The sequence below is a fragment of the Muntiacus reevesi genome, chromosome 18, assembly GCF_963930625.1.
Source record: "Muntiacus reevesi chromosome 18, mMunRee1.1, whole genome shotgun sequence".
NCBI lineage: Eukaryota > Metazoa > Chordata > Mammalia > Artiodactyla > Cervidae > Muntiacus > Muntiacus reevesi.
The window spans coordinates 47,847,040-47,874,026 of NC_089266.1; the positions used below are offsets into that span (position 1 = coordinate 47,847,040).

At 40.9% G+C, this 26,987-nt stretch overlaps 1 protein-coding gene across 7 annotated transcripts in view; it reads left to right on the forward strand.

Annotated features, from left to right (window-relative positions):
* Positions 1 to 26,987, forward strand: part of SYNRG (synergin gamma) — an 89,067-nt gene that overhangs the window by 45,212 nt on the left and 16,868 nt on the right. For 4 of the 7 annotated variants that reach the window (XM_065911180.1, XM_065911181.1, XM_065911182.1 and 1 more), the window contains 8 exons: positions 639 to 757; positions 893 to 955; positions 5,012 to 5,959; positions 14,789 to 15,382; positions 16,425 to 16,588; positions 17,582 to 17,635; positions 18,129 to 18,225; positions 23,429 to 23,577. In XM_065911180.1, coding sequence (XP_065767252.1) covers positions 639 to 757; positions 893 to 955; positions 5,012 to 5,959; positions 14,789 to 15,382; positions 16,425 to 16,588; positions 17,582 to 17,635; positions 18,129 to 18,225; positions 23,429 to 23,577 — 2,188 coding nt within the window. The remainder of the gene's footprint in view (positions 1 to 638; positions 758 to 892; positions 956 to 5,011; positions 5,960 to 14,788; positions 15,383 to 16,424; positions 16,589 to 17,581; positions 17,636 to 18,128; positions 18,226 to 23,428; positions 23,578 to 26,987) is intronic. The other 3 variants (XM_065911183.1, XM_065911186.1, XM_065911185.1) reach the window with 2 other exon arrangements.

Consider the following 26,987-nt stretch of genomic DNA (forward strand, 5'->3'; position numbering starts at 1 on the left):
TGGAGCAGTTCACTTTCTCAGATTTATGGATCTAAATCTAAAATTGCAGATGGTCGTTGTTGTATAATAATTATTTCTAATGCCACTCCAGTGGGTTTTTTCTTTAATTAATTAATTTTTTGGCTATGCTGGGTCTTCCTTGCTGCACACAGGCTTTGTCTAGTAGCGGAGAGCGGAGGTGACCCTTGGTCGCAGTCCACAGGCTTCTCACCGCGGTGGCGTCTCGTTGCAGAGCGCGGGCCCAGGAGTTGTGGCACACAAGCTTCGCTGCCCTGCGGCATGTGTGGAACCTGTGTCCCCTGCATTGGCAGGTGGATTCTTAACCACTGGACCACCAGAAAGTCCCATTCCAGTGGATTTGATGGCTTAAGGATGATTTAGATGGTCAGTGTGGATCTGACACCTCTTCACATAATCAAGGAAAGAATTACTGCTTGAATGCTGTTTCAGTCTATTTTTTTCAAGGAAAAAAAAATGTCTTTGGTCATATGTGGTGTACATATATAGTTTCTTTAAAGCAGGGAGCCACAAGTTCTTACTAGGTATCTGTGTACCATTTTAACTCTAAGTTCTTCCTTGATGACATGATAGGGAGACAATGTTCTAGTCATTAAGAAATATTTCTTTTTCCCTTTTAGTGCCCCTTCTTTGTTGATGCCTCTTCCTGGAACTAAAGCATCAACTTCAACGGATAAATATGCTGTGTTTAAAGGAATTGCAGCTGACAAGTCCTCTGAAAATACTGTTCCCTTTGGAGGTAAAAGCAGTTCATAGATTCATGAACCTGTGAATGTAAATCTTAGTTTTTAGTGGTGACCTTTTATGATAAATGTCCTTGAGTTGTGATATCAAGGTTCCTAACCTTAATTGAGCTTCTGTCTTTTCATCATAGAGCCTGGTGATAAATACAGTGCTTTCAGAGAGCTCGAACAGACAGCGGAGAGTAAATCTTTGGGTAAGTTTTTGATTCCTTAAATGGATGAATTATTTCATTGTTTAATATGAGATTTTTACGACTCTTCCAGTAACATCCCAAACATTCTTTTATTTTACTGTTTGTGGCTGTGCTTTTGTTTTGTGGCTCTGGAAATTACAAGGAAGGGAAATGTGGTTCAGTTATTGGAAATAATTTTCTAAAAATTAGGGCAGACCCCAAATTGGTGCAGTTTCCTTTGAAGACAGTGCATTCCCTTTCACTGGAAGCCTTCAAGTCATGTTAGGCTCCTGTGGCCACTTTCAGTTATTTTAACGTTCGATAAGACTGGAGCTGTTGGCAGTGCGGCAATCTGTGGACTGTGCAAAAGGCAGCAGCAGCCAGTCTTAATGCCTCAAGGTTTTCAAAATTAGCTGTCATTTAATGAGAAGAGTGAGAGGGGTTTGTGTGCCTGGGTGGGTCCCATCTCTAATAGAAGGACTTAAATAGAGTAGAAGGGAATTTAGAGTGATAATTTGACAGCCATATATGTAAAGACTGAAAGTTTTATTTGTGGCAAAATGATAGAAACTTCATGTGTAGGATTTAGATAATCTATAGGTCAAATGATATCCTTCAAAGCTTAACCCACACATGCTGTGAAATTCATATCCTCTACTGAGGAGTTCTTCCTGGGGACAGTACCACATGCTACAATTTTGTATTGGACACTCAAACTCGGAACATTTTTCCAGTCATTTGTTCTAACCATCTCTCCAAGTAGCGGGGTGGGTTTGGGAAGGTGAAGGGAATTACAAGAAGGATAAGGTGTACATGTGAAATTTAAACTATCAATAGAAAGTATACTGCTTAAATATCTCTAAAAATATTCAATATTTTACAGCTGTTAGGGTCTAGAACTGTTTCCTTGGGTTTCATTCAAGCCTTTAGAATGTAATAGCTTTCTTCCTCGGTGCTAGTATTAGGTACTAGGAGTACAAAGATAAACCCCAGAGGAACCGTAGGTTTGTTGATGTGGCATTTACTCCTAGTGTTGCTGTCATCAACTCATGGGCCAAGGCAAGTTTGGAGTACAGAGCGTGGGTTAACATCACGGTTCTCTCTACACTCTGGTGTTGGCGGTTGTGTGATGTCTGTCGTTCCTGGGGAACGCTGCGGCGCCCCACTGCTTTCTCAGTACCTTCCTGACAGACTCCCAGACAGCTGTCATAACGCTTGCATTCCGGGCTTATCTTTAAGGCTCTCCATGTAGTGATGCCAACTTTGTTCATTTGGGGAGAATATATTTTAATTCTACTCTTGTTAAGAATACATTGGACTGCAAAAATTTGAAGTAAAACAGGAAGATTATTGTGTGACATTTAATTAACCCTCCTTGAAGGTCATCTGACTCTCATGGAATGAAACTTTGTTGGCTTATAATACTTTTGCAGTTGACTAGGGCTCTTATGTTAAAGGCGAACTTTGTAGAAAGCTGATTAGGTGGATTGATTTTTTTAAATATTTAATACAGAAGGTAGTAACACAAAGGGTTACAATGTTATTATCAGTCAAGTAATCAGTTTTGTGTAGAATTTAGCAATTTTATTTCAGTAGTTCTTTGTCATTCGATTATATAACCACTAAAAAAAAAAAGTTGGACTGGCTTCATTACTGTTACTGCAGAGGTGTAGTTTCTTAAGTCCAAATGCCTGAGTTTAATAATATTTCCTTTTTACTACCCCTATAGTTTAAAGTAGATGCAGAAAATACACTATATAGAGAAGTGACACTTTTTGTTTAAGTTTTAGCAAAAAATGATATCTTTTGAAATGTCTTTAGCACCTAGAAAGTAGCGGTTAGGGAAACTTAATGAGGATTCAGAAGTGGACTGACAAGGTAGCCAGGAAGTCATATGCTTTATGCACCTCCTGATAAGCAGGCGTCCAATGACTGTGACTGATTCATTTGCCCAAAAATCTCCTGTGTTTTTGCACATGTAAACCCACCCATGTTTATTTCTTTTTAACCCTTTCACCCAGCTTACATTTCTAGTGGAAACATTTACAATTCATCAGTAAGTTTAGTTTGCTGTGGTGATTTCTTTTACAAAATAACCAAGCAAAACTTGTCAATTTCACAAATATTTTAAAGCAGCACATCAAAAATTTAGGCTGTGACAAAATTGGCTGCTTGTTACCTTTTTATTTTACAGAAATAAATATTTTCAGTGATATACTTGCCTAAAGTTCTAGGGCAGTTTTTTAAGTTTTATATCTGCTGCTCCTGTCAATTTGTGAAATTGACTTTAATTTTATTAATGGTATGTATGAAAACATAAACTGCAGAAACTCTGAATGCTCTTCCTCTCTTTCTAAAATTTCCCTAGTAATAGTAAATAGATTTCTCTGTGTTGATAAATTATGCTGGTGGATTGGTTAAGTATCTCAGATTAGGAGGAAAAATAAGCTTCCATTATTTTCCATGCTTTTTTTCATATGATATATCAAAGTATATATCATGTTACAAGCACAGAATATTTAAAGCCTGTATTATTTTCATGATATTTTTCAGAACTATATTTTGATTTTATATACATTTTTCTAGTTTATATGCTTCTTTTTCTCATTTTTAGGGAAAAATATGATTTTAAAAAGTAGACGAGGAAATTAAAGCTTCTTGTGTTTTAGTTTATAACTCTCCAGAATGGCACTCATATTTTTAAATAACAAGTGATGTTACTTATAGCTATGTTTATAATTGGTTTAGCTCTGGTTTTCATTACCTGGTGTAACCTGATGGATTTTATAGGAGATCTTCAGGTGCTATTAGAAAATGGAAATTGTTTGAACGTCCTAATGTCACGCCTGAGTGATTACATGCTCTCCTGTGCTTTATTGCTCAGTCGTGTCCGACTCTTTGTGACCCCATGGGCTGTAGCCCACCAGGCTCCTCTTGTCCATGAGGATTCTTCAGGCAAGAATACTGGAGTGGGCTGCCATGCCCTCCTCCAGGGGATCTTCCCAACCCAGGGATTGAACCCAGGTCTCCCGCATTGCAGGTGGAGTCTGTGACAATAAAGAATAGAAACCCTACTAAGAACCATGACCCAGATTTTTACCAGTATCTTAACTGTATCTGTTTAATTATTTCTGAGAAATACCTTAGTACCTATTTTCTCTAACTAAAAAAATAAATTCTGTCAGTAACTCTTATCTCCAGAGTAGCCCAGTATACAATAAAGTTTAAATCCAACCCTCAAAATTTTTAATAACAGAATTGGTGTTCAGATCCCTTTGAATTTTAATAAGAACAAGAGCTGATTGGTACCGTGAGATGGCTGATTTCAAGAAAAGCCCAAGTACTCATAGATTTTTTTTTTTGTAAGATTCAGTTTATTTGTTGCATGGCGTGGGGAGAAGCTATCAATACTTTATGATATGCCCTGAGAAAAAATGCTTTGCAAGTAAATAGATGCCTTTTCAATCTTTTCGGGGAATATTCTAGTCCAGTCACCAAATTTCCTTCAAATTAATGCCTCTGTATACTTCAGCAAAACCACATAGTATCTAATCATAAGCTTTAAGTGCCTAACTGAGCAGAGTCTTATACATCCTAAATATTTGATGCAAGATTCTTTGTAATATTTCATAGGTACCATGATTTTTTTTTCCCTGATTGATCACTGTGTTACACATTTTATCTTTGAAGGGCCATGATTTTAATATACCCCTCTTCAGTAACCTCCAGCGCCCATTTCTCATTCTCCTGGAGGCTTGGCTAGGTAGCCATAGTGAGGAAACATCCTGAGAGCAATGCTTTCGGCCAGTTGAAGGCTCTGCTAGAGACTTACATACTGAAATGAGAAAATGAAAATGATATGATACGTGTGTTCAGTTTGATTTTTATTTATTTCTCTATCACTAGCCTTCAGTGTGGATACAAAAGGGATACATGGTGTAGGGTACTATCAAACTGATGATTAAATAATGTGAAGCCCGTGAGGCAAATGTCTGTAATGTGCTTGTTCTTAACATGTTTTGCATCGTGTGCCTTTCACCTCGGCATTCTTCTGTATTTGGTTGTTTTCTCTTTCAGGAGAAAGCTTTGCAGAATTCAGATCTGCAGGGGCCGACGATGGCTTCACTGATTTTAAAACCGCCGATACTATCTCACCACTAGAGCCACCAGCAAAAGACAGGCCTTTTCCAGCCACCTTCCCCTCAGGAGCTACCCAACAGAAACCACAAACACAAGTGAAAAATCCTCTGAACTTAGCAGATCTAGATATGTTTTCCTCAGTTACTTGCAGCAGTGAGAAACCATTGTCCTTTTCAGCTGCATTCAGCGGATCCAAATCCGTTTCCATACGACCCCAGCCAGCAGGGTCTGCGGCACCCAGTACAGCATTGGTGTCAACTAAGACTGCTAGTTTGGCTGATGATTTTGGAGAATTCAACCTTTTCGGGGAATATTCTAGTCCAGCCTCTGTCGGGGAACAGGATGACTTTGCAGATTTTATGGCTTTCAGTAATAGTTCTGTTTCATCAGAGCAAAAGGCAGATGACAAATATGAGGCCCTTAAAGAGGAAGCTAGTCCTGGTCCTCTGACCAGCAGCACAGGCATCGCAGGGAAGAGTGGACAAAACTCTGCTGCCTCGTCCACGAAATACGACGTCTTCAAACAGCTCTCTCTGGAGGGATCTGGACTAGGTGGTGAAGAGCTGAAAGACAGCACTTCTTCGGGCAAGAGCGATGATGATTTTGCTGACTTCCACTCCAGTAAATTTTCCTCCATGAACTCGGACAAATCCCTGGGAGAGAAAGCGGTGGCTTTCAGACACACCAAAGAAGACTCTGCTTCGGTGAAGTCCCTCGATCTCCCTTCTATCGGGGGCAGCAGTGTCGGCAAGGAGGACTCAGAAGACGCACTCTCTGTTCAGTTTGACATGAAACTGGCTGATGTGGGAGGAGAGCTTAAGCATGTCATGTCTGATAGCTCTTTGGATTTACCGACAGTTAGTGGCCAGCATCCTCCTGCCGCAGGTGAGGAATTGGTGAGATTGCTCTGGTGATGGTGACGCAGATGTCAGAGGTGGTTCTGTGGGTGTTCATTTACAGAAGAGGAAGGCTCTGGCTCTTAACCTTTATAAATGTCTGATAATTAACCTCTTCATTGCTGGTCCCCTTAAAGCAGTGTTGCTTTTGGTTCTCTGGCTACTCGGATCTGTGGTTACCGTGAATACAGTGAAACTTGGATAGCTAAAATAGTTTGACGTTTGAAACCTGACACCAGCTTGGTGTTCGAGGCACATCAAAATCCACTGCTAAACGAGCCGCACATTGCCAGAAATGTTATAAAGACATTGGCAGTGTCAGTCATGTCCCTCTGTTTCTGTGAGTGAGGTCAGGGTCTCCTCCTTTTTTCTTCTCCAGGGTATGTTGGTCAGCTGCCCATGGAGTATTCTTTTTGGTTAGCAGAAACCATCTCGTGTTAGGCCAAGTAAGTAAAAATGTCTAGCCAGTGATCTGCAGTTTGCCACATCCCTACCAGAGAAGCAGAGGGCAAGAACTTGTGTGTGGGCGCCCTGCGTGCCAGGGCCTGGCAAGGAGAAGGGCGCCAGGTGTTAGTGGAGTTCAGGTAAGGTTTTCAGTGCTAATGCTGTAACTAGAGGTATTCAATTGTAACAGAGCTTAGACGGTAGGATGGGGTAACCACTAACCTCCTCAGAAAACGTTTGAGAACACCTTATAAGGGAACCCTGTTTAGATTCCATGTGGATTTACATGTAGCAGTTGATTCTCTAGTCCAACTTCCTGTCAGAAAAACTGGATTCCCAAGTGTCCTAGTCTTTATTTTGTTTTGTTCTTTGATGTATATATAGAAAGATACACCTATTTTGTGGCCTTTAATAATGAGAAATATCTCAGCATTACTGTATTACTCCAGAAAAATGCATACATGTGTGAAGGGTTCATTGCTGTTTAACCAGAGAGAGACACGCAAGACACTCCCAAGTGTACAGATTCAGGCAGAAGTTGTAAAGTGTGACGGCTTTTGCACACATCAAATTGGTCAAGTCAGAAAACAAAATTACCTCCATCCTTTGGCGATTGAGAGGTTGGAAATGGTCTTAAACAGGGTGCTGAATCGGGAGCAAGGTATTGGAGGAGTGCTGTGTTCCACGGGCTCTTTGCTGAGGCCTTTGCCAAGTGCAGTGGGCTCTCTGCACGGCAACTTGCGCCCCTTCCTGTCTACTTGTTTCTTTAATGTACTTTTCTTCAGATGTTTTTCTTTTCTTTTTTCTTTTTTGCTGCTCTTTGTTTGCTGGAGAGATTCTGTTTCTCTTTTTTGTATGAGCTGCTTAAGTTACAGCAGTCGGTTGCAAAGCGCTTTGTTTTCTGAACAATAATAGTGACTTTTTATTTTAAAATCTCATAACATGTACACTAGCCTTTTGGACTCTGAAGTCACGAATTAGAAGCTATTTTTCTGAAAGTGAGTCTCTATTCTTTCACAGTGCCAAACTAGAGGTCGTTATGAGATGAGTCTAATCTGGGCTTGGGATGTCTTTTTTTTTTTATTTCCCATTTTGGGAGGGGAGATTGGTTTCGTGACTGAGCTTGTTCTGATTGACCTGTTAAAATAACCTTCTGTGCTCATGTCCTTTTATGTATGTTTGGAACATTCCCAGCTTGGAACCTGTAATGTTCAAGCCAAGTTTCTTCAATTTGAGGATATTCTTAAAAGCGGATTGTTCTCTCCTTTTGTTCTGTAAACCTCCTGTCGGAAAGGAGCAGTATCCCTTTAGAGTGGTTGTAAAAGGGGTTGATGTCTGACCAATGAGCTGTATTGTTCTTGACCAGAACTGCTGCGTGAATGTATTGGAGAAGGTAAATGACAGACTTCTCCAGTGCAGTTTGGTTTTACATTATCCTCATCTTGACCACAGTAGCTCTTGCTCTCTCAGATTGTGGATTAAAAGGTACATTTTGTTGGAGAAATAAGAAGTGAGCTGACGAAGAGAGAATGAGACCTAGTAGTTTATCTCTGGACCTTAATCCTGTTTGGAAACCCTAACTTAACTCTGAAGGGGATACTGTCTCTTTTAACTCCTGCTATGATTCTTTGTATGGAAGGTAGATAATACTAATAACATTGCCTGATTTCTCTGCGTATTATTACATTTAACCCTTTGAGCCCTTGCTGCATATAATTTCAACTAGGCTGCTTTTGTCCCCACCCCCCACCCCACCCCCTACTAAATTGAATCTCTCAGCACTAAAGCAGCTTGATGTGCAGTCATTGAGATCATCTGGTTTCGTTGGCAGCAAGAGCTGACCCTCTTTGTGACACTGTCAAAGGGTTAGCAAGACTTCTGTAGCTCCCTACTTACCTACCTGTAAAGTAGCTCTTCTTTGACATTGAAAATCTTTGTATTTTAATCAGCGCCTTATTATTATTTTTTGGCTGCTTTTCTGATGTCTTTTTTTTTCAATTGGGACATTTTCTGTGTGAATGTGCCTTTTCGAACTTGCTTTGGTATATTCCTCTGCAAATACTGATCTGCATGCTTATTCTGATGACTTTTTTTCCAGCTCTTCTGTATCACTCTCTTTTGTGATCTGTAAGTCCTACGTTAATAAATAATTCTTTGGCATATTTTGAAAGTGTGGGGATGTGTGTAATTTATACTTCTCCAGGGTTAGACCAAAGTAAAATACCTGGTCCATATCAAATTTAAACCCTCCTGTGGTTAGAGGCTTTTTTCCTTTTTGTTTATTTTGTTTCCTCAGACACCTTTTTCCTAAGAAAGTATTGGTACATTTTAGCCTTCTCTTATTATAATTCCACTGATACAACTGTTTAACATGGCACTGGATTAAAATATAACTTAAAACATTTAAAAAGTATAAACCTTACATTATGACATGTTAGAAATTTTATTCCTTACCTCTAGTGACAAAACTGAGTAGATTTATTGCTTTGTAAACATCTTGGTGGCTGCCTCAGCTAGGAGTTAAACTGAGAAGAGAAAGGAAAGACCTCAGTTTAGTGTTGGGGAAAGAGGGCCACGTCTGTCAGTAACTGCTGCTGCTGCTGCTAAGTCGCTTCAGTCATGTCTGACTCCGTGTGACCCCATAGACGGCAGCCCACCAAGCTCTCCTGTCCCTGGGATTCTCCAGGCAAGAACACTGGAGTGGGTTGCCGTTTCCTTCTCCAGTGAAGGAAAGTGAAAAGGGAAAGTGAAGTCGCTCAGTCCTGTCTGACTCTTCGCGACCCCATGGACTGCAGCCCAACAGGCTCCTCTGCCCGTGGGATTTCCCAGGCAAGAGTACTGGAGTGGGGTGCCATTGCCTTCTCTGAGTATCTATAAATTAAATTATCAAATGATATTGAGATGGACTTCTGAACAGAGTATATGTGAACCAAATTTAGATTGATGATCTCTACAACGGAAAGTGTTCTTGTTAATACTAGGGAGTCTCCAGGACTGGATTTGATTTGAGTTTGAAGAGTGCATTACCTTTCCAGCTTCAGAGTGTATTATGAAGCCACCTTCCTTTGGTCTTTTTTGACTTAGTCCATGAGGCGAGTTCTTAACTCTTTGCATTTTTAAGAAAAGAATTTCTTTTTTTGGAAAGACCCATGAAAATCAGCCACAAGAGTAAGCCAAATTTGGTTTTTTGTGTTTTTTGTTTTTTGCTTTTTTTTTTTTTACCATTTTGGAGTATAATAGTAGGGAAGAACTTTGGGGAAAAGGAGTTATTTGCATGGTTTTATTTTTTTTTCTTATATTTTGACTCTTCCTTTTAAAAAATTGAGTCAGAAAGGAAATTAAACCATTGAAGGTGAAGATTTTGAATAGAATCCCTGAGATTACTTTCAGTACCTGAAGTATGCCATGTGGGGGGGGGAGGCACGGAGATTGCATATTGAGACTAAGAAAATGTGGGTCCACACTTCAAAATATCATGTTTTCCAGAGCATAATGCTTTAGCAAGTTGAATAATACTTGGTTTGCAAAACCTTGTGTAATCATATTATGTTTTAATTATAATATGTGCTAACTAATTTGGAAGAAAGATTCTGGTGTAGTTTCTATCTAGCAATATCTGTTGCCTTTTGTTTAGAATTTTCTTGTGCCAGTCTTTTGGCTTTGGTGAAGGAATTCTTTTGTCAGTGGAGTTTAGTGGTAGAATGGTCCATCTGGGGCTGCTTTAACTCCTTTCTCCTTTAAATCAGGCTGCAGAAAATGAACATAGCTGTGCATAAAACATAATCACATTCATAAATGGAGCCAATTAATAAAAGTAACACTACTTTTTAGGGAGAAACTTTTGATAATACATATAACAATATAAATTCACAAAGATTTGAAGGACTGTATTCTCTTCTGTAAGTTCCAGCAAACCAAAAAATACTATTTTGTTTACCCCCATGCCAGGTAAAGTGAGATGTGGTTAGTGCTTGACTTCACACTTCAGTATCTGAGAAATTATTCAGGTGTATTTATATTTTACAGTTGCTCTGTTTTTCTCATTAAAATCCCTACTGATTTTTTTTAAAGTAGCTGATGAACATGGTGATAATTTTGTCAATATCAAAGAAGCTGGGCTAAATCCTAAAGTAACTGAAAAAATCAAGCCATTTTATTTTTAAAGAAATAAAAGTATTCCAGTTTCGTTTTTCCGTCAGTTGAATGCTTTTCATAAGTTGTTTTGGAAAATGTTGGCCCATTGGCTGTATAGAGTCACTATATATGGGGTGATATACTTAGGAGGTTCTCCTGGGTGCTGCTTTCTCCCTTGCATGGCCAAAAGGCTCCAGTTGTAATTACCATCTTCTGTGCTCGTTTAATGTTTTTTTAATGATGACCATGTTCCACTGTTTGTCTTGGCACTGCTCCATGGACTTCTGCCTCCTCCAACTGAAAATATCCATAGGATTACCTTGTTGTTTTTTTTTAATTGAACTTAAAACACCGACCCAGAAGCCTGCAGGTGCTTACTGATAGCCTGACAACGCTTAAACCTTAGATTTACATGGGTCCATACAGATGAAGAATGGTAGGTTTCTATGCAGGTTAGAAAATACAGCAGCATTTGATGGCCCGTCATGCTTACACTGTGATCACTTTCATTCCTGTTTTCTTTAACAACACCGTCTGGGTGTTTGATACTTAAGACAATACAATCAGACCAGGTTCTACAGGTAACAGAGAATGTGAACATGCCTGATCTCAGAAGGAGGAGTAAGACCAGAAATGGGCGGAAGTTTAAGTGTATAAATATTTCATGATTTGCTTTGGTAAAACGGAGTTTGGACTAAATCAGTATTGGAAATTCCTTACTCCAATCAATGAACATTTTTTTTTTGACGGTTAAACACTGAAGAGTGGTGGAATTTGCACATGTATCTCTCTTTTTTTTTTCTTTTTCTAAATGCTTTTCTCAGAAGCTAATAACTCTTAATCACCTGGGCACATGCTTACAGCTTTAGAAAAGATCCATGGAAAACAGTGTGGCCTTCTGCATTCTATAGTGGCAGCTCACATTCTTTGTTCCAGGAAATACCTTGTTCTCATGTACAACATCCATTCAGATGGGATTTGAATAGAGGTTATGGGAGAGACTGATGGGGTTACTTGCCAGCATAGGCAGGAAATCCATGTCTTGATTTGAGACCCATGATGGAAAGCAGATTGTGTAGTTTATTCCTCTGGCTTGGTAACAGGACATTGCTAGTTGCAAACAAATACGTATATTAAAGCACACAATTTGGTGCATTTTCTGTGTGCAATTGCAGTTCAATCCAGCACAGCTGAAGAGTTTTCTAGTAGAATTGAAAATACAGTAGTGATTCTCTATTCCTTTTATCGCATCCATTCTGTTTTCTTTTCCTTTTTCTCTTGCAGTTTTCAGAATTCAGCTGTCAAATTGAAAACTCACCTACAGTAACTTCAGTGGTTACAATATCACTCATGTTGTAGGTTTTGCAGAATCTTTAATGTTTTTAAGACCAACATACAGTAATACATATCATTTGATTGCTTAGAAAACAGAACTGTTAATGTGGGAAATGAAGAATTTTCTTGGTTTAACCTATGCTTAGTGAACTGATTTACCACATTAAAAAAAAAAAATGGTTTACTAATATTCACCATGCCAGGAAATACAACTCATTTTTATATTGCTTATAAAGTGCTATGGTTTAGGAATTCAGTGTTCTCATGTTCCTTGTGTAATAGCAGCACTTCCTTTTGTGTCCAAATGAATTGCACTTTAGTAACTTATTTTTTTTTACACTGTCTAGCCAGTAAATAAGCTAAAGTAAAATTTAAAAATCAGCCTGAGGTTTAACTTTCATATATCCTGTATAATTACTCTTCATTATTTTTTAGAATACAGAATATTTCCATTTTAGTCTTTGGTTTGGTCATTTCTGTGAGTTGTTTCAAAAGGCAAAATGTGTTTATCATTCATAATAAAAATAAGATTTGTTGAAGACCTTAAGTATTACACAAAATACTTGAAAGCTCTTCAACTAAGGTATTCCCTTAGTGTTTATAATGCCTTTTACCTGATTATATTACAATAATTTCTGGTTGTTGTTTTTAACTTGTTTTTTCTTGTTATATAATTGCACAAAAGGATCTTTTTTTATTACCATAGCAACTTAGTTGTGGTTGAACAAGAGCTTAACTTTTTATTAAATGTATCCTTGGTCTCTATGAAAATAGCTACCAATTTAGTAGATGAGATTCTAGGAGTAGTTCGTAACATAGCTTCTTCAAAGAGCTTTCTGGTAGGATCTAATGAAATTTTATGTTGTGACACATTCTTCTGAATGAACCCTTTGCAGACTCACTCATCTTGTGTTTAACTGCATCTGCCTTCTGATTGAATTTCACTTAATTTGAGTCAGGGAACCCTCTGGTCCCTTTCAGTAGTGGGGAAAACAAATACTACAGCCAGAGACTAAGAAGGCATTCTGTCTAAAGTCTTGTTTCATTCATTCTGAACTGTACGTTTTCACCTAAATCTTTCTTCCCCCTCCTGTTTATATTAAGTTAGTGCCCTTTTCCTAATAGGACTGAGAGAGAAACTTGGGGTGCACTGTTAGAGGAACAGTGTCAGGAATCCCTTCCCTCTCATAAACCAGGCAGCGTCACTGTGTAAGAGAAACGAAGAGGCCCAGTGTTGGCTCACCTGTTAACTGAGCTATTAGAATCTGGGTCACAGAACTTTTCAAGCGTTTCTTCATGAGCCCTGCTTTTGGTTGTTGGAGAGGGAGTCTTGCATTTGGCCTTCTCACCTGGTCGACAGTGACCAAAATGAGACCAAATGTGTCTTGGACAGATTGAGTGGACCATAGTGCTGGGAAGGTGGCTTCTCCACACCAGTGTGACTCTGCCCCAGCTGGTTTGGCTTCAAGAAAATGGGCAAGAAATTTTCCCTTCTAAGACGACCAAAGTGATGGGTTGACTTTTCCCATTTTACTTTGAAACAATTCTATTTTAAGCCCTAAGGCAGGCAGCTGAAATTCACATTGAGGCTGGTGGCAACTGTGCTGTATCATAATTGCTATTCTGCTCACTGGGCTCTGTGAGACTGCCCTGGTGGCTCAGACGGTAAAGCGCCTGCCTGCAGTGCGGGAGACCCGGGTTCAATCCCTGGGTCGGGAAGATCTCCTGGAGAAGGAAATGGCAACCCACTCCAATATTCTTGCCTGGAGAATTCCATGGGTGGAGGAGCCTGGTGGGCTACAAGTCCAAGGGGTTGCAGAGAAATGGACCCAACTGAGCGACTTCACTTTCACTCGGCTCTGGGCTGGTCCCTTTACACACACTGTCATTAATGTCACAACACAGCCCTGCCACGTGCCTGGTCTTTTTCTTTTTTTGCATATAAGCAAGCCAAAGTTGAGATATTAAATAGCTCGCCTAGGGTCACACAAGTGGTAGGTGGCACAGCTGGGAGTTGAATGCAGGTCTGTCTGAATTAAAAACCTATATTCTTTTTGCTGTTTGGTGCCACCTCTTAAATTATTTAAATATATATTAAGCATGTAAAATGAGTCTTCTGCCCCAGCGTTTCTTTCTTTTCCTTTTTTAATGAGGCGGTCACACATAGTTGAAAGAGAAACAAGAGCCCAAGAGGACCCAGACCTTTGATTCTGTTTGTTTAGAGGCAAAAGTTAGCTTAGATTGATTTTTTTCCCTCATACTCCATCACAGCAGTATGACGTCCATAGTGACCAAAATAACAACTAGGTAAGTAACTACTTAATTAAAATCTCATATTTGGCCTTGCCTAGACAGAAACTCCTAGTAATTGATTAAAAGTTAGCTATAACTTTTTTTTTTAACCTTAGTTTCAAGATAGTCAATTTTTTTTTTTTTTTTAAGATAGTCAATTTTTAATTAGTGTGTCATATACATTTCATGTGAGCATGTTATAAATGAACATGTTCCAGTGAAGTAAAAATGTAAGAGACTTGTTTGGGTAGGGAGTATTGTAAATACATTTTCAAGTTTACAAGTGAATGGACATTTTATTAAATGACCCTATCCTTCTATCAAACAGTATATACATTGGTGGACGAACTTCCTGTCTGTCTGTTTTTTTTAGGAACTGCCGTATCGGAAGAAAAGGACTCCTTGTTACTAAATATAAATGCCAGCTCAAGGCTAATGTGGGTTTTTAAAGATCAGATTTTACAGCCCAGCTCCTTTAATTTTAGTACAAGCTCTAAATTTAGTCAATTCCAATATCACATGAAACTAATCAAAGACGCTAGACATTTTGATTAGGGCATTTTACCTACATGGTGAGCTTGCCTCTAATTGTGGGATCTTATTTCCCTTTCAGATATAGAGGACTTAAAATATGCTGCTTTTGGAACCTACAGTAGCAATTTTGCAGTGAGCACACTTACGAGCTATGACTGGTCAGACAGGGATGATGCCTCTCAGGGCAGAAAACTGTCCCCATTTGTCCTCTCAGCAGGAAGCGGAGCCTCGTCAGCCGCCTCAGTTCTTCAAAAGAAGGAGACTTCATTCGGCAGTTCCGAAAACCTCACCGTGACATCTCTCTCCAAAGTCACAACCTTCGCCGGCGAGGATCCCCTTCCAGAGACCACCTTTCCAGCTTTCGCCAGTTTTAAGGACGTGATCCCACAGGCCAGCGAGCCAAAGGAATATGAAAGCGGGGACTTCAGGGATTTCGCCAGACAAGACCTGCCTGTAGGCGAGCGGAGCCAAGAGGCCGCGTGCCTGAGCCCGGCCTCTAGCAGCGCTTCTCACGACACTCCCAAGGAATGCGCAGATGACTTTGGAGAGTTTCAGAGTGAGAAACCCAAAATCAGCAAATTTGACTTTTTAGTGGCCAATTCACAAGGCAAAATGAAATCCAGCGAAGAAATGATCAAAAGTGAGCTAGCAACCTTTGACCTTTCTGTTCAAGGTGAGTAGCTTTCAACACGGATTTTACATCATGGTTTCTTCCACTGCGTTTAAGTGTTAGTTCTTTCTTAGAATAAGAAGTTGGTCCCTAGGTTAGCAGGAAATCTGTTTTCCAGTGTTTAAAATGAGAGTCTGTGACAAAGGACTATAACAGAGGGTTTCCCTGAGACTGAACTAAAACCAATATTCATCAGATGACAGCTTTGGGGGTTAAAATTAGGTGCAGCACATGGTCAGTTTGTTGGCTTGTTTTGGGGAGAAGTGTGCTGTGTTAGAAGAGCCAGAGAAATGGTTTGACGCCGTGTGGGCCAGTGAGTTCTGCTTTTGATCCCTGGGTCCAGTTTGCAGACCTGTTTTGATTGACCCACACTGAAGGATTTCTAATGTGTGAAGCAATTGCCGGTGCATAAAAACCGTGACACTTCACAACCTGGATTTCTGGCTTTTCTTGGAAAGGCATAATATCTGACAGTCCCAGGCCTGCGTTCCCACGTCTTGATGACCAGCGGGAGCTGAGTCACATCATCCCCTCCAGCAGACGATGTGATTCCCACCACGTTTCCCTCCAGCTAACCTGCTTCAGTCACTTCCTCTGCCCGCCTGCCCTTTGAAGGCATTTGAGTTTGCCCCTTTGGTTTTAATCTCACCCTGACAGAAGGGCTCGTTGACTTCTGTTCATTGAGAAGGATGGAGGGAAGTCAGTACCAATCCACAGGTGATGACTGGAAAAGCAGCCACACTCTTGCACACTGATAGTTATAAAGACCCTAGTTCTCCAGACTCCAGTGATCCCACACTCAGAATTATGGAAGTATTGTGACAGATTAAAGAAGCGTAATGGAGAAAATTAAAGGCAGGGGACTCAGGCATGAGAGAGCAAGGGAAAGGGTTCAACGTGTCATTTGCCAGACAGGCCAGATGAGAAGTGATTCTGACCCTCTCCTGACACCAGGATCTAGAGAGGAATGTTGTGTTAGCAAGGAAGAGCCTCTGCTTGGATTAAGCTGAGTAATCAGCACCTTTGTGCCATCCATCTCCCCCAGGATCACACAAGAGGAGCCTAAGCCTTGGTGATAAAGAAATAAGCCGCTCTTCTCCTTCTCCGGCTTTGGAGCAGCCTTTCAGGGACCGCTCCAACACGCTGAGCGAGAAGCCTGCCCTGCCCGTCATCCGTGACAAGTACAAAGACCTGACGGGAGAGGTGGAGGTGAGCAGGCTCCTCGTCCCCGGGGGCTGAGCACCCAGGGCCCCGAGAGAAATCCTTGCCTCAGTCACCTGGGGGAACGCGGGGCAGACTGTCCCAAGGCCTCGGGCATGAGATATGTCACTAAAGCGAGAGCACGGTGATCTTAGCCCTGGATGAAGATTCCTCCTAGATGTGACATCACTGCGAGTAGTTAGTGACCCTAAAAGTGGAATTATTCCTGAGACCTCACAAGGAGGGAAGTGTTTCTTTAGGGAGTTCTTTTTGAGCATGTGGCCTTTATCATCTTAGTGGTAAAACCTCAAAAGGCGGTGCTGGGGTGGGGGCATGGAGGACTTCCTGGAAGCCCAGTGGTTAAGACTTGACCATTCAGCACAGGGGATATGGATTCAGTTGCTGGTCAGGGAGCTAAGATTCCACATGACTCAGGGCCAAAAAACCAAGACGTTAAAAAAAAAAGAAAAAAAAAAAATCAGAAGCAATATTGTAGCTAATTTAAAAATTGGCCCACATTAAAAAAAAAAAAGAGAGAGGGCAGATGTGCTGGATCCTCTCACGGTTAACGTTCGTCCCATGCTGCTTCCTCCTCCAGCCAACACTCTTAGCGTCCTCCTCCCCATCCTTGTCAGACCCGCGCTCACTCGCACATATAGCTTCCTGACTGTGGAGCAGGAAGCTGTGGTTTGATACTGGCTCTCGTGCGAGACACCTATGTGGTACATACCTTTAAAGAAGCTTCCACTGCTAATGGAACGAAGGAGGCGGCGTTTACGAAGGGAATCCACTAAAAACCATTTCCCTCTGATTTACAAGAAGTGTGTTTAGAAGTTATAGTTATCAGGAACTATCAATAAGGGGGTTCAGAAGATCAACTGCACTTGGATTAGTGGTTTTCATAGACACGGAAGTAAGTCTTCAGGACTCTGACCTGACAGAAGTCACAAGTAGGACTCCAGGCTTGCCCGCTTGACCCAGTTCTTTTTATAAATTTCACAGGAGAATGAGAGGTATGCCTATGAGTGGCAGCGGTGTCTGGGGAGTGCTCTGGAGGTGAGTCTGTCTCTTCCGTGTGTTCACACGTCCGCATATGCCTCTTGTGTCATCTTGCCTCTGGGTTCCTTTGGATGGACTCGGGGCGAGCTCTGCCTCGATGCCTTGCTCTCGGGGTCCTGTGTGGAAAGTCACACATCTTCAGTGAGGCTTCTTTCCCACCTATTGTGGCAGACACCGCTCACTTGACTTACAGTGTCCTCTCTGTCACTGAGTTAAAGATGTAACAAAATGATGTCATCATCTCTGCCCAAGTTAAAATAATATTTAAGCTTAAGAACCTTTGTCTTTCCACTTCCAAAAAAACGGAGGCTTGGTTCGTCAATGTCAGAATTAAATTCTGAGATTTGTTTCAGCATAGTCATCTACATACATCAATCAGTCATGTGTTTTCACACCTCCCAGCTTTCCGTTGGGTTTTCTACTAATAGTAAGCTGCTTTGTAATGATTTTTCCTGGTTATGTAAGGTGATGTGATTTCATTTCTTTGTAGGTCATTAAGAAGGCCAATGATACCTTAAATGGAATCAGTAGTAGCTCTGTATGCACAGAAGTAATTCAGTCAGCTCAAGGCATGGAATACTTATTAGGTATGTGCTTTCATATTTTACTTCTTCAAAATCGTGACACTTTGGAGGCTTTTCAGTTGTCCCTATGTCAAGTAGTTTAATCTAGATCTCTCAAGCCTCATAGGACTTCACTAAGTAGCTTCTGCTTTTATAGATAAGACACTTAAATCCTACCCAGGAACAACTATTTGACTTAAGGTCTCTGTGGCCAGGTTTCCCAGTCCTTGTTATATACAATGTAAAGTCACATGTTACTGGTTTATCAAAGAGTCTGAACTAGATGAGGCATTAAAATTAAATCACTGGTTTAAAAAAGAAAATTAAATTATTGGGGCCCCAATCAGTTCTGCCATGATCTGTTGAATTCTGCCTTTCTACCCCTTACCAGCCTCACAGATTCCTTAACTTCCTGGCCGGCTTCAGCTCTCACACATCCCAGTCCAACATGAAATCTCAATGTCCTCCTCAGTGGTCATCTCCTGCTCAGGGTTTGCCTGTAGCCAGAACCACGGGCACTAGACTGTTTCTAAGCTTCAGACCTTTGCTCAGATGTCACCTTCTAAGGTCTTCTTGCCCCTCTTACTCAAAACCGTGTTCCCTCTCCCCACCCTGTCACTTGCTGTCCGTCTCCCCACTTGATTTTCTCCCTAGCCCTGTCACATTTACTATCTTAAATATTTTACTTTCTATTATTTGTATCTATTATCTGTCTGTCTCCACTAAAATCCACCTCCAAGAAGGGGGAGATTTGGGTGTGTTTTGCTTCCGGCTGGGTTTCCAGCACCTCACCTAGTGCTGGGCACACAGTGGTCACTCGAGTATGCTCTCTGGGTGAGTGCCTCTGAAGGGCTGTGAGCTCTGCTTATTCCTCTTTCCTGCTCAGACAGGCATAATTCTGCTTCATAAACAAATGCTCACCAGCTCATGGGGTGCCTGTCTTTCCTTCTAGTAGTTTCCTGGTATGAAAGATTGACTCAGAAGCCCCCTCACTTGGCTCAGAGTGGGCCGCAATTCCTAACCTTCCCCTGGGGAAGGAAGGAAGGAAGGACAAGCTGCAGTGCTATATATAGGCTGAGCGTGTACCACTGAAGACCCCCTGGCATTCTTCTAGTTCTCTCTGGAACAGGCTGGGGGAGGGGTTTGATTACGCCTGGCAGCTGTCCTTAGTCTTTGGAGACCTTGGCCTCTCTCATCCTTGCTGGAAGAATTCAGCCATAATTCAGAGACCACAGGAAAAGAACCATCCTGTGTCGTTAAGTGTATAAAAGATACACATGAAGCCACAGACTTCGTAAATCTTTGGGCATTCAGAAGAGTGAAATATTTCCTAATTACAGGCAGACCTGGGAGATATTGGGGCTTCCCTGATAGCTCAGTTGGTAAAGAATTGGCCTGCAATGCAGGAGACCCCAGTTTGATTCCTGGGTCAGGAAGATTCCCTGGAGAAGGGACAGGCTACACACTCCAATATTCTTGAGCTTCCCTTGTGGCTCAGCTGGTAAAGAATCCACCTGCATTGTGGGAGACCTGGATTTGATCCCTAGGTTGGGAAGATTCCCCTGGAAAAGGGAACGGCTACCCACTCCAGTATTCTGGCCTGGAGAATTCCACGAACTGTGAAGTCCATGGGGTCGCAAAGAGTTGGACACAACTGAGCGACTTTCACTTTCACTTCACTGGGAGATATTGCAGGTTTGATTCCAGACCACTGCGCTAAAGCTTATAGCTCAGTGAAGCGAGTTGCATGAATATTTTGGTTTCCCAGTTCATAGAAAAGTTACATTTACATTATGACTCTAGTCCATTAAGTGTGCAGTAGCATTATGTCTGAAAAATCTTAAATTAAAAATATTGATTAAAAAAAGGTTAGCCATCACCTATCTGAAACTTTAGCAAGCCATAATTTTTGCTGGTAGAGGCTCTTGCCTTGAAGTAGATGGCTGCTGGCAGATCAGGGTGGTAGTTGCTGAAGGTTGAGGTGACTGTGGCCATTTCTTAAAATAAGACAATGAAGCTTGCTTCACCAATGGACTCTCTCATTGATGAACAATTTCTCTATATAGTATGCAATGCTGTTTGATAGCATTTTACCCACAGGAGAACTTTTTTCAGAATTGGTGTCAATCTTCTTGAAATCTGCGCTGCTTTATCAGCTAAGTTTATATAATATTCTAAGTTCTTTGCTGTCATTTTAACAGTCATCACCAGGAGTGGATTCAACCCCAAGAAACCACTTTCTTTGCTCATTGTTAAAGATTTATCATGAGATTGTAGCAAATTAGTCACATCTAAAAGGGTCCACTTCTAATTCTAATTCCCTTGCTACTCCCATCATGTCTGTGGTTACTTCCTCCACTGAAGTCTTGGAGGAAGACTTCATGAGGATTGGAATCAAATTCTTCCAAATTCCTCTTGTTGGTATTGTGACCTCTTCCCATGAATCCTAGATGTTCTTAATGACATCTAGAATGGTGAATCCTTTCCAGGAGATTTCCAATTTACTTTCCCCAGATCTACCAGAGGAATTACCATCTGTGGCAGCTATAACCTCTCAAAATGTATTTCCTAAAGACTAAGACTTGAAAGTCGAAATTATTACTTGACCCATGAGCTGCAGGATGGATGTTCTATTATTAGCAGGCATGAAAACATTAATCTTGTTGTATGTCTTTATCAGATCTTGGGTGACCAGATGTGTTGTCACTGAGCAGTCATATTTTAATCTTTTTCTTTTTTTTTTTTTCCTGAGCAGTAGGCCTCAACAGTGAGCTTACAATATTCTGTAAACGATGTTGTGAATAGATGTGTTATCATCCAGGCTTTGTTGTTCCACTTATAAAGAGATCACAGGCAAAGTAGATGTAGCATAATTCTTCAGGGCCCTAGGATTTCTGAAATAGTAAATGAGCATTGGCTTCAGCTTAAAGTCCCCAACTGCATTAGCTCCTAACAGGAAAGTCAGCCTGTTCTTGAAAGCTTTGAAGGCAGGCATTTGACTTCTCCTCTCTAGCTATGAAGGTTCCTGGATGGCATCTTCTTCCAATAAGAAAGCGATTCCGTCTACATTGAAAGTCTGTTGGTAGCCACCTTCGTTTATTATCTGAGCTAGATCTTCTGGGTAACTTGCTGCAGCTTCTGTATCAACACTTGCTGCTTTACCTTGCCCCTTTATGTTATGGAGATGGCTTCTTTCCTTAAGCTGCATGAGCAACCTCTGCTGGCTTTAAACTTTTCTTCTGCAGGTTCCTTACGTCTCAGCCCTCATAGAACTGAAGAGTCAGGGCCTTGTTGGGGATGAGGCTTTGGCTTAAGGGAATGTTGTGCTGGTGTGATCGTCCCTCGAGAGCACTCAGGCTTTCTGCGCATCGCAACATGAGGCTGTTCTCCGTCCTTATCATTTGTGCGTCCCTAGAGTAGCCCTTTTGATTTCTTTCAAGAACTTGTCCTTTCTTTCGAAAGCCGGTTAGGTGGCTCAAGAGACCCAGCTTCTGGCCTGTCTTGGCTTTCGACACAGACTTCCTCACTAAGTTTAATCATTTCTAGTTTTTGGTTTGAAGTGAGAGACATAAGGCTCCTCTTGGCCTTGAACACTTAGAGGCTATCTTTGGGTTGTTAACTGACCTAATTTCAGTGTTGTTGTGTCTCAGGGAATAGGGAGGCCGGAGGAGGAGATGGGTGGGTGGAGCAGGTCAGTGGAGCAGCCAGAACATCTGCTGCGTGTTTCATGGCGCCCCCAGACAGCTACAGCAGTGACCTCATGGATCACAGATCACCATAGCAAATATGATATAATGGGAATGTTTGAACTACTATGAGAGTTACCAAATGTGACAGAGAAGCAAAGTGAACAGATGCTGTCAGGAAAATGGTGCTTATAGACCTGCTTGATGCACAGTTACCACAAACTTTCAGTTTGTAAAAAAAAAAAATTCATGTATTTGTATCTAGAAGCCACAACAGAGGGAAGTGCAGTAAAGCAAGGTGTGCCTTTGCGTTATAGTGATCCTGACATTGTGATTCTTTTAAACTGTTAATGTCCCCATTTTCAGTGAGTATAACTGTATTTCCCAAATTCAAACAGATGGACTCATAAAGAAGCCAGAAAAAAAGTAGCTAACATTTGGTTAATGTCTGCAGTTCTAAGCCTTTTACAGTTTTAACCAGTTTAACCTCTTCAACCACCCTTTGAGAAGGTACTGTTATCCCAGTGTTACAGATGAGGAAACTGCAGTCCTGAGAGGTTTGCTCCCTGCCTGAGGTTACACAGCTAGTAAGTGGCAGAGCTTGGACTTGAATCCACGAGGTGTAGTCTAGAGTCTGTGCTCTTACCAGGGAGTTTGTCCTGCCGCGTTAACAGCTGATGGTTCCTGGGCTTCCCTGGAGATCCAGTGGTTAAGACGCCACGCTTCCTAACCTAGATGTCTATCGGCAGATGAATGCAAAAGAAAGCTGTGGTACATATACACAATGGAATATTCAGCAATTAAAAGCAATGCATTTGAATCAGTTCTAATGAGGTGGATAAAACTGGAGCCTATTATACACAGTGAAGTAAGTCAGAAAGAAAAACACCAATACAGTATATTAATGCATATATATGAAATTTAGAAAGATGGTAACGATGACCCTATATGCGAGATAGCAAAAGAGACACAGATATAAAGAACAGACTTTTGGACTCTGTGGGAGAAGGCGAGGGTGGGATGATCTGAGAGAATAGCATTGAAACATGTATGTTACCATGTGTGACACAGATCAACAGTCCAGTCGATGCATGAGGTATGGTGCTCAGGGCTGGTGCACTGGGATGACCCTGAGGGATGGGATGGGGAGGGAGGTGGGGGGGGGTTCAGGATGGGGAGCACATGTACACCCATGACTGATTCATGTCAGTGTATGGCAAAAACCACTACAATATTGTAAAGTAATTAGCCGCCAATTAAATAAATTAATTTAAAAATAAATAAATAAATGAATACAAAGACTCCACGCTTCCAATGCAGGGGGTGCAGGTTCAATCCCTGGTAAAGGAAGTGAGATCCCACATGCCGGGGGTTGTGGGCCAAAGAAAAAGCTGACTGATCTCAAGGAATGATAAGCTCACCTCTGTCCCGATGCAGCCCCTGTCTCACCTAGGATGTCAGCCAGCAGGAAGGCCGCCGTGTCTCATTGATCTCTCTCTCTCCACTCCAGCACCTAACCCTGTCCTCTCTCACCCTGTCAGGCGTTGTGGAGGTGTACAGGGTGACGAAACGTGTGGAGCTGGGGATAAAAGCCACTGCGGTGTGCAGCGAGAAACTCCAGCAGTTGCTAAAGGACATCGATAAAGTATGGAATAACCTAATTGGCTTCATGTCACTTGCCACACTCACGGTAAGCCCACGAGACAACTCAGCAGTTGCTTTCCTTGCAAAAACCTAAGCTGTAAAGCCGACTGTATGTTCCTTTGATTGGAGGATGACGGTCCCTACTGGACCCTGTTTTGTTATAAAGGAAGAAGATCTTAATGACATTTGTGCTGTTAGTTGAATAGCACCAGGTTGGTTTCCAGGCCCATTGTACCTAAATGAGAGTGTAGGAAAATATTCTCTATCTATATTCTTAAGTCACTGTTTTGCAAAGCATTGATTTGAGTTTTTCCCTTTGTGTTTCTAGTTTTTTCCCCATTAGTGTCCGTTTAAAAAGCTGCTATAAATAGTGCTGGTAAGAACACTGAGGTGCTTGAAGGTACATGCACCTCAGTGTTCTTACCAGCACTATTTACAGCAGCTAAGACATAGAAGCAACCTAAGTGTCCATCAACAGATGAATGGATGAAGAAGATGGAATACTACTTAGCCATGAAAAAGGAGTGAAATTTAACCATCTGCAACAATGTGGGTGGACTGAAAGGGCATTATGCTAAGTGAAAGAAGTCAGAGAAAGACTGAGACAGAATAACATCACTTATATGTGGAATAAAAAAAAAAAATACAACGAACTAGTGAATAGCACACAAAAGAAGCAGACTCACAGATATAGAGAACAAACTAGTGGTTACCAGTGAGGAGAGGGAAGCAGGGAGGGGCAACATAGGAGTAGGGGATTAATAGGCACAAACTACTATGTGTAAAATAAATACGCTACTAGGATATATGGTACATCATAGGGAATAGAGGCAATATTTTATAGTAACTATAACTGGAATATAACCTTTAAAATTGTGAATCACTGTTATATAGATGAAACTAATATAATATTCTACATCAACTATACTGCAAAAAAAATTTTTTTTAGACCAAGTAAAACAGAAGACTGTATGAGACATCTTGTTGCTATCCTGTGGTTCATTGAGCCATTTTACTTTCTTAAGGTCTTGATTTGTTTTCATTTTTTCCCACTGTGAATAGTTTTACTCTGAATATCGTTAAACAAATGACTGTTTCCCCTTTTGATGGTACAGTTTCTGCCAGTGGACTTAAGAAATCAGAGTGCATGGTTGCACATGTATATGCCTGCCTGCGTATAGCTGTTGTTCCGTGTGTTATATGGATTTCCAGGTAGCTTAGAGGCCAGTTGACAGCAGTGCATAAAAGTATACATTTCCTTACATTGTATTCTAGCTTTGTCCATTTCTTAATTTAAAAAGTGTGTAAGCAATTCCCTGAAAGTGCTTTTTAAATTTCTTTCATTTCCCAAGGGACCATCCAAGTGTCTCAAATGATTATTTACTATTTTTATTTCCATTGTGTGTAAGCTGGTCATCTCTCTCTTTTGACCGTTTGGCCATATATTCAGTGAAATATTGTTATTGACCATACACATTTCACATTTGTAATAGATTTATTCACACATACGCATATGTGCATAAGATGATATCAGTTAATTTTTGCCTCTTCTGTTTCTTCCATATTTTTTTTTTAATATTTCACTGGGCAAAGCTATTTTATTTTTATATATTCATGCAAATTCAGTTTGTCTCAGATAATATCCTTTATTTCACAATAGTCAAATTTATCTTCCTTCCACAGCTGGAATAAATGCGCAATTCCATTTTCTTTCCTTCTTTCCTCACACTGAACCAGGTGCCCCATTTCTAAGAGCAACCAGCTCTCTTTGTGCCGCGCTGCTGGGCGGGAGGACTCCATGTAGCCCAGCAGCCCGTCTGTCATCAGCGGCACGTCCTCGCCATTGTCACGTTGCTTCTGGTTTGTAATATTAAGTTCCAAAAGCATTTGAATCATTTCAGGAATCTCTCATTTTATTCCCTTGGGCCATTTTTTGATTTATAACTTAAAGTCATACTGTTTGGATAATTATTTTTTAAAAATACTATTGTGGCCAATACAATAAGAATTGAAGTATGCATATTTGAAAAGAAGAGATAGAATTGTTTATTTGATGATAAGAAATGCCTCCAGAAAACTGAATTCAAGACGTTAAATTTAATGAGTTTGGCAAAACTTCACCACATTCTCATATGTTAACAATAGGAATAAAATATAATAAAAATGGAAACCTCTTTTTTTTGATGTGGTAAATCATTCAGGCCCTTACTGCTTCTGGCTGCATAGCTGCAGTTACTGGCTCATTTTTTAATCCACAGTCAGTGTGTTCTAGACACCACTATCAGACGGGTCTTTCCAAAATGGTAATCTGATGGCGGCATTTATGTCCCATTTGAAATCCTGCAGTGACTCTCCGTGGTCTTCAGGGTCAAGTTTAAACTCCTTAGCTCAGTGTGTAAGGTCTGTTCCATCACTTGGGCTGCCCTGGCCTGTCTTTCTCTGTTAGGTTGCTTTTCCCTCGGGACTGCGTCATTTCCACAGCAGTCATCCCAAGAGGCCTTCATTCTGCGTTAGATGCCCCCTTCCTGTGTGTCCATGGCACCTTCTGGTCAGGGAGGCACTTCCCACGCTTCTTGGTAATTGTGTCTCCTTATTTCTTGCCCACTAGCTTCTCAGCTCCTTAAGATCAGGACTGTGTCCCTTTTTTCTTCCTGTTGGCTTAACTGAAATAGTTGATTTGGGGCTTCCCTGGCACTTCCAGTGCAGTTGGACGTGGGTTCAATCCCTTGTCAGGGAACTGAGATCCCATGTGCACAGTTCAGCCAAAAATGAAAAACTAGTTGATTTTACAGTATTGTGTTAGTTTCAGGTATGTAGCATAGTGATTTCGTTTTGTTTTTGTTGTTTTTTACACTTTATATTCCACTTTAGGTCATTACCGACATTGGGTGCACTTCCCTGTGCTATACAGTAAATCCTGTCACTTAACTATCTTATGTAGCTCTCGGTGGTTTGTGTCTGTTAGTTTCCTGTTCCTCTGATTTGTCCATCCCCCCTCCCTCTTTCCTCTGGTAACCGTAAGTTTGTTTTCTGTGTCTTTGGGTCCATTTTGTGTGTACATTCATTCATATTTTTTAGATTCCATATGTAACTGATATCATATAGTATGTGTCCTTTATGTCTTTGTGTTCTAACATAGCGATTAGTGGGACTTCATATCTTTCGTTTTATATTTTGAACCTTACCTTTATTTTCAAACAAGAAAAGCATTTTAAACCTCATTATTTTAATAACTGGTTTAAATTTTTTTCATAAATGGGTAAGGAAAATAAAGGGAAAATGAAGGCAGGAAATGTTAAATAAAGCCAGGGATGAAGTTGTGTGCAAAAATGTGTGCTTTTAAAGTGTTGGCGTTTGCTAGTGGTGAGCTGTACCGTTGACCCTTTCCAGGCACTGATGTACAGAAGACGTGATCAGTTCCATGATTCGCTGTGTTCATAACAGAAAAATAAACCT